Raw genomic sequence first — 8,097 nt, 5'->3', positions numbered from 1 at the left:
GCCTGTGTTTGCCATCCACTCCCTGCCTCTACCCCCTGCAGCCTGCTCCCACCATGCCAGTGCCTGACCCCTGCCACCTGTTCCCATATGTCTGCCCCCTTCCACATTACCTTCTGGTGCAGCTCTGTTAAAATCATAGAAAATTAGGGTTGGAATGTACCTCAGGATGTCATCTAGTGCAACCCCCTGCTCAAAGCAAGACAATCCCCAACTAGATCATCCCAGCCAAGACTTTGTCTAGCTGGGCCCTAAAAATCTCCAAGGATAGAGGCTTAACCTCTCTGGTAACCTGTTCCAGTGTTTTACTACCCTCCTAGTGAGAAGAGTATGGCCTCTAGTTGGCTGCTCCAGCACTTGTGCCAGGAATACTCTCCAAAAACTTTCTGGATAGCTTGCGTACTGCAGTATTGCCCTCCCAGCAGATGTCAGGGTGATTGAAGTCCTTCATGTGAACCAGGGCTTGTGATCAGGGAAACATCTGCTAGCTGTTTGAAGAAAGTCTCATCCTCCTGGTATGGTGGTCTATAAGCAGACCCATCACCCTCATTGTTCTCTCCTCTGATCCTAACCCAAAGACTTTCAACAGGCTTATCTCCACTTTTATACTGGAGCTTTGAGCAATCATACAGCTCGTTAACATAAAGTGCAACTCTCCTTCTTTTCTCCCCTACCTGTCCTTCTTGAACAGTTTATAACTATCCATACAATGCTCCAGTTATGCGAGCTATCCTACCAAGTCTCTGTTATTCCAGTCGCATCATAGTTCCATGACTGTGCAAGGGCTTCCAATTTTTTTGCTTGTTTCCCAGGTTCGGTGCATTCGTGTACAGGCACCTAAGGTAACTAGCTGATTGCCCTGATTTCTCAGGAAAAATGAGCAGGACTCCCCTGTTACTCACTCCTGCTTGTCCTTCCTCCAGGTCACCCACACTTCCTCACTTACCTCAGGGCTTTGGTTTCCATCCCCCAGCAAACTTAGCTCTCCTCACTAGGTTAGCAAGCCTGTCTGTGTGCCTGGTCTTCCAGGGCAGTCAGAAGTAGCATGACCCCAGCCTAGCCCAGGATGGGAGAAGTGGTAGCAGTCTCTGTCCTGGTTCGGTTGAGGCCCAGGGACTGGAGCAGAAGGTACAGGGCAGAGGGGATGGCTTGGGGAACAGGGATAGGCTGGGGATGGGGGAGATGAGGTACAGGCACTGGGGACAGGGTAAGGGAGGGGCAGGCTGCGGTTCCCCTGGGCTATGTGCCCCTTTCTCCAGCAAACAAGGTATTGCAGCCTGAGGTAGGCAGCAGCTCAGCTCTGACTTCAGCCCTAAACCCATGGCCAAAGCTGGAGTTAAGCCACTGCCTGCTCTGGGAAGATACTCAGATTCAATACAAGGCTTTTTTTTCTCCCCATGCTGACTCCAGAGGAAGCAGGGGAGAGTTTTGAATTCAAGTAAGTAGGGTATTATGCTACATTTAATTGTGTTTATATCATATCTGCAAACCATATCTAACTTCTGTTACCTGAGATCAAATCGCACCCCACTAGTGCCATAGCACTGAGACCAGCTGTAAGACACTCTGGCTTAACAGTTCCTGGACTTGAACACCCAGGGACGTGCAGCAGGGCATTCTCACTGAAGAGGGCCTGTATCCTAGAACTTGGTGGCTCTAACAGCAGGAAAGGATGTTATGGATAGTACTGAATGTGATAAGAAGAACATTAAAGGTGGCTCTAGGAACTGGTTGAGGGTTTTGCTTTTGATTTCATATTCAGTTTTAATTTGTTTTTAAACAAATAATTATTGTAGTACTAGCCATGGCTCTTAATCCTCAGGGAGCTGTGAACAGGTGCATAATTTACAAAATTAAGGTAGACTGGACTATAGATCTAGCATGCAGATTCAGGCCTGATAAACCTGGAATAATTTATCATTCAGAAATGCAGTTCTTTTAGTGGGGATTAATGGTTTTAACATAAAAAGAAGGCAAACTAAGTCATTCTAATTGCTGTGCATTTGATCACTTTAAAACCAGATCCTAACTCTATCTTGTTATACTGTAGCAACCATCTTGAACTGGAATTGAAACGGAAAAGGCACAGATGGTCACATACCCATCACGGTATCCAAGAAAGCAAAAGCACTTTAGTCCAAGGCAAAGGCTGCCAGAAGACTGAAGTAAAAACGGTAGTGTCACTTTTGGTGACTCTTGTTTGTTCATGTTTAAACATGGTTTAATTTTATCTGTTGTCCTGCCTTGTACTTCATATGACTGTGTATGCATTGCCATCATGCCTCACTTAACTTCTACCCACATCAGCTGTGTCAGATAGGAAAGCCCTTTTTTTTTTTTTTTTTTGTACTTCATTCTCTCACACTACAAAATCAATGTTTTTTTCTTCAGTATGATCCTGAAAAATATATTTTAAAAGCAATAATTTCAGCAATTAATAAGAGAGCATATCCTTCCCTACCTGATAATTGACGGAATCTTGAAGGTGACTGTACTTCAGCTTTATTAAAGAAGAACACACAGTAATATGCAAGGTACTCTGAGTGCTATATCTGATTAAGTACAATGCACTTAAAAAACTGTTCATCAGGATAACAGGAAATTCCAGTCCTGACATTCTGAAGTAGCAGAAATTAGGTATAGCTGCTGCTTTTTGGATGTATAAAAGAGCAAATTTTTAAAAATGTTTAAAAGCAATATTATTTAATAGTAAGCATTTTTTTAAATAAAGTTACCTGTTAAGGTATGCATATTGCAGCTTAAGCAGCTGCTTAAAAGTTGTCAGCATCCAAATCTGTTGCAATTGCCCTCTTCAGCTAATATGCAAAATAGTTGTGTGTGCATGCATGTGCGCACACACATACAGGATCTTTGCATATGACCAATATGTGTTGTATAGTATTGAAATTATTAGCAGATGACTATAACGCTACTTTGGAGAGCAAGGTCACAGGAGTTACCTCTTGTCAGGTCTGCCCCACGCCCCAAAAATGAATGTTCAAAACTACATGTTAGTCCCATTTAGCTTTACCAAACAAACCTTAGACACTTCTGTGTCTTTCCTGAATAAGTTGTGACCAGCCTTTTAACATTTTGGCCACTGTGTCCCAAACTCGACTGGGTTTTTTTTTTTTTTCAGTCTTTTATCATATATTTCGTGTTCCAGGTTAAATTAGCCAAACTGGTTCCAAATCATATTGATTGAGCAGAATTCAGTCATTCCAAAAATCAGATCAATTAAGCAGGCAGACTCAATCATTCTGAACATGATGTATGTCACTACAACCGGCGAGCATCCTCCATCCCAGGCCTATCACCCTGGGACTTCAGATACTCCCAAGTCCATTGGTAGCCATCCTATATGCAGGCCTAGGCCCAGAGGTCTTGGGGTTTGGATGCCCCCAGATACTACAGACAAGCATCCTCCATCCCAGACTCTTTAGTGCAGGGCCTCAGGTACTTCCTACACTCGATCTTAGTTCACGAGAGGTCAAGAAGTGATCAATAGTTTACTTACATTAATTATTCCTCAATATAAAGCCATTGGTTTGAATATTGTTAGATCCGTCTTGTCAGTATCACAGTGAAGCTTTCATTGACTGGCTCACAATGACAATTAATTTAAGCACAAGCATTCTCTAATATAAGGCACTGAATAACAACAGTACTTTGTCACTTTATTAGGAGAGGGAGGTTTGATGTCCTTTTTTTTCTTCATGAAGTTGTCCATCTCTGCTTGTAGAATGGACAGGGTCAGAAGATCAGGCATTTGCATCTTCAGCACAACACTAATATGTTCTATCTCATATCTATGGCAGGGTCACATTTAGGATCAGTTCAAATTTTGCTTGACATTTCTTACAGTCCCCATAGGCATGGGTTCTGCTACCAGGACTCTTAAAACTCGCTCCATCACTGGTTTAGATAAGCTTATTGTCTTAGTCATAACAATGCAGTATTATGTGGCTGGGGTTATGCTTTTATTTCATCAATACATTTTAAATAAGTCTGTACAGTAATGTTTGCACTTCCAGTTTCTGCCATGCCAATCCAGGTAGTAGTGTAGGGTTTCTCCTCTCCAGCAGGTGGAGACGATAATGAATTCTGTTCAATTCTAGCTCAGTTGGGATATCTTTCAGTTGTGTTCTGGTCCCTGCAGAAAGAAGGCAAGCAGCTGGTTAATGTGCTTAGACTGGTGGTCAAGTGCTACTTTAGTCCATAATATCAAAGGATGGGATTATCAAAAGTAGCTGAAGAGTACACATTCCGAGGAAAATCAAATGAGACTTGCACTTCCCAAAAGTTGTTTAAACACTTTTGAGAATCCTCACCAAATAGCCCAGACAGTGTGCAAATGTAAAATCTATGGTGGAGCTGGTAAAATTTGGATTTGACCAGTAAATATGTTCTCCTTTTTGGCAGGAGGGAAAACATAAAGCCCAGGAGGAAAATGGCAGACTGGTAAAAGACGAAAATGCAGTTTTACCAAACAAGTATGTATTGAAAAGTATCTCCTTCCCTAAGTTTTTTGTTTCCTGGTTCTTCCTTATTTTATTCTCCTTTGTAATCCAAGAAGCAGTTTTGTCTGCTTTCTGTTAGAGGCATTAGAGATCAGGACAATAAAAATTGGGGAACCTCCCTCACTTCCTGCTTCCCCATGAGGCTTTTGTAAGGAGTCCTGTCTGCAAGCAGACAAGGGTGCAGCCCACCACTACACAGTGCCATTTTAGTTGCATTACCTCAGTCAGGGTATTCCCCCTGCCACCATCATGGTCATGTTATTTCCCCAGCCACTTAATTTAAATAAAATAAATAAATAAATTCCGTATTTATTTATTAGCCAAACCAAATTCCAAATCCATAACTCAGTCCAGAACCATAAGTGGCCCTACTACTGGCAAACATCCTCCACCCCCATCTGGGGCTTCAGATGTTTCCAGAACCTTTGGTGAACATCCTACTTGCAGGCCCAAGCCCAGAGGCTTGAGGTTTGGATGCCCTGGAGTTTCACTTGCCCTCAGCCTTAAGGCCCCAGGAGCAAGCTAGGGAAGTCTCCCCTCTCCATAAAGTGGGCATAAAGCCGAGATCTTCCCACTTCAGCAGCTAAGTGGGAGGTTTACTATACATTACCTTGGCACGTACTATCCCCGTGCCAGGATAGCAGTCTTCCTTGGGTGCAACTAGGAAGACCTCCTCAATGGTCATGGTGTTTCCCTTGCCAGGCAAGCATAGAATCATAGGATCATTGGGTCCAACCCACTGCATGAGCAGGAAAGACGTCTGGGGTCCGGTGACCCCAGCCAGGTGACCATCCAGTCTTCTCTTGAAGACCTGTACTGTAGATGATTGCACCACCTCTGGGGGGAGCTTGTTCCATAGTCTGGACACCCTAGTTGTGAAGAAGTTTTTCCTAATGTTCAACCTCAAACTATCTTCCAGGAGTTTGTGGCCGTTATTTCTAGCTTTCCTCCAGGGTACCCTGGTGAACAGTTGTTCACTGAGCCCCTGATGTACGCTTCTGATATAGTGGTAAGCCGCAATCAGGTCCCCTCTCAGCCTTTTTTTCTTTAGACTGAAGAGTCCAAGTTCCCTCAGTCTCTCCTTGTATGGCTTGCCTTGTATGGCTTGATCATGCGGGTGGCCCTTCTCTGGACCCTCTCGAGCTTTAGCACGTCCTTATTGAAGTGTGACGCCCAGAACTGGATGCAATACTCCAGCTGCAGCTGCACCAATGTTGAGTAAAGCGGGAAAATCACTTCTGTGGTTTTACTAGAGATGCATCGATTGATGCATGCCAGAGTTTTATTGGCCCTAGTGGCTATAGCGCCGTACTGCCGGCTCATATTCATGCTGGGGCCTATTGTTAGCCCCAGATTCTTTGAATTTGTAGTGCTGGTCAGGTTAGTGATGCCCAGCCTGTAGGTGAGCTGGGGGTTCTTCCTTCCCAGATGCAGCACTTTGCATTTCTCTATGTTGAACCTCTTCTGGTTCTGTTCTGCCTCCGCATAGGACATTAAAAAAAAAATCTGCACTAATTTATCCTTCTGGTAGCACTATGCGTGGTGTCTAGAACAATTGAGTTCTGCTTGCTCAGTTGATACGATTTTTGGAACAATTGAGTTCTGCTCAGTCAATATGATTTGGAACTGATTTGGCTAATTTGATCTGGAACACAGAAATTGTAAAAAAAAAAAAAAAAGTGGTAGTTTTCCATCAACATGTCTGCCCAGTATGGGCATTGATCTGTGCCCCAGGCTGAGATCACTTTTGAATGACATAGTATAGCAGAGGGTGCAGACCTGTCCAATGTGCTTATGAGAGTCTACTATAGCCTCCCAATGGGAGAATCTCGGGTACACATCTACTTTAGGGAGAGATCCCCCATTTCCATAACTTGCTCTTTTGGTCTATTGGCTATGATATCTTGTATCTATTTAATATGAGTCCATAAAGATGCATGCTAAATAAAGATGACAGTCTTTTTATTTGACTTTATACAAAGCAGTTACACTCATTTTGTTAAATTGATTTCTAAACTAATTTTACTTTATTCAGTTCAACTCTTGTGTGTCAGCAAGGCCCTAGAACAGTGGTTCTCAACCTTTGTAGACTCAAGGCACCCCTTGGAAAATGTCAGCTCTTAGTTTTAATTCTTTTTTTTTTTTTTTTTTTACTACAAGAAAACTAAAAGAGCAATTTTTCTTTTTTTAAAGACTATGAAAAGACCACAGGTTAGAATATTGTTAACACTATAGATTCTCCTAGCTTAAATCTCTTAGGTGTGTCCAGACAAGTGTGCAAGTGCAGTTTGCAGCGCTTCAAAGCTGTTTAAGGTGCTGCAAACCGCATAGGTGCATGTGCACTTGTTTGCCACACTGCTAATTTGCAACGTGGTGTCAGAATTTGACACCGGAAGATCCCAGTGTCAAAAAAAAAAAACCCGACACTAAAAAAAGCGGGAATCATGTTTGCACACCTAACAGTGCTCATGTTGTGGCATCCCGTGACACCCTTAAAAGGATTTCAAAGGCACCCCAAAGTGCCATGGGATCCTGGTTGAGATTCAGTACGTTAGAATTACTTACAGCTGTTGAACAGCTACCCATAGTACGCTAAATCCATGCACTTCACTTCTAAAGTGTCATGGTAGAGTGCTGAGCTTTCTTCAGTTAAATAGCAACCTGGAATACATAGAAGGAGTTCACTTTAAGGTGCAGAGTGAGAATTGTGTACACTTTGGGAATTTGGGAGAGGTCTTGAGGCCAGGGGAGGAACTTGGTTTCCTTTTTTTACATTAGCTTTGGATTTTTAAATTGAAGTCTACCTCATACAAGAGGGTCACAAGGCTACATGCTTATTTCACACCCCCAACCATCCTTTCAGAGGGCAGGGTTCCACTCAAGGTTTTCCAGTTTGACAGTTCTCCTACCTAACGAAGATGGGCAGTCAGTCATCTTTGTGTCTGCTGTATCTCCGCAGCTCTATAAGCAAGAAATAGCTTCTACAATCTTACCTCATTTTCTTCGCTTTCTCTTTCTAGAGCAGGAGCGGGCAATTATTTTGGGTGGAGGGCCACTTACTAAGTTTTGGCAAGCTGTCGAGGGCCACATGGGTAGCCCTGCCCCTTGACCGAAGTCCTGCCCGTAATGCCTGACCTTTGCCACCAGAAGTCCCTCCCATTGTCCCTGGAAGTACTCCTTTCAGCAAGGGGTTGTGCCATCTCTGAACCAGAAAAATACCAAATTTTTGTTAGAAAATGCAAACATCTACAGCAGCGGTTCTGAATGGGGGGTACATGTACCCCCAGGAAGTATGTGAAGCCTCATCAGGGGGTACGTGAGATATTTTATACATTGTCTAACAGGTCGAAGGGCCTAAAAAAATTAATTTCCCATTGAAAGGGGGTACGTGAATTCTCACTCTGAGACCAAGGGGTACGTCGACTGAAAAAGGTTCAGAACTGCTGATCTACAGTATTCATTAATTTGATTTTAAAAAAAATATTTTTGTCCCGGTTTACATGCGTTTGTGTAGTGTACATTACATAGTGTGTGTGTGTGTGTGTGTGTGTGTGTGTGTGTGTGTGTGTGTACAGAGTCT

General features: G+C 43.1%; 2 protein-coding genes across 6 annotated transcripts in view; one reads left to right on the top strand and one right to left on the bottom strand.

The window, feature by feature from the left end:
• RUFY3 (RUN and FYVE domain containing 3) overlaps positions 1-8,097 on the top strand; it is a 79,153-nt gene that overhangs the window by 61,691 nt on the left and 9,365 nt on the right. For all 5 annotated transcript variants that reach the window (XM_025215947.1, XM_025215948.1, XM_006033981.3 and 2 more), the window contains 2 exons: positions 2,048-2,171; positions 4,420-4,490. In XM_025215947.1, coding sequence (XP_025071732.1) covers positions 2,048-2,171; positions 4,420-4,490 — 195 coding nt within the window. The remainder of the gene's footprint in view (positions 1-2,047; positions 2,172-4,419; positions 4,491-8,097) is intronic.
• The window catches only part of GRSF1 (G-rich RNA sequence binding factor 1), a 48,237-nt gene continuing 44,095 nt past the window's right edge, over positions 3,956-8,097 (bottom strand). Inside the window, exon 10 of the mRNA XM_025215955.1 lies at positions 3,956-4,150. The gene's annotated coding sequence lies outside the window, so the exon portion shown is untranslated. The remainder of the gene's footprint in view (positions 4,151-8,097) is intronic.

Source organism: Alligator sinensis, unplaced genomic scaffold, assembly GCF_000455745.1.
Source record: "Alligator sinensis unplaced genomic scaffold, ASM45574v1 scaffold1546_1, whole genome shotgun sequence".
In the NCBI taxonomy this organism is placed as follows: Eukaryota; Metazoa; Chordata; order Crocodylia; family Alligatoridae; genus Alligator; species Alligator sinensis.
The sequence above is the reverse complement of the archived record's forward strand: the minus strand, read 5'-3'. Positions and strand labels throughout refer to the sequence as shown.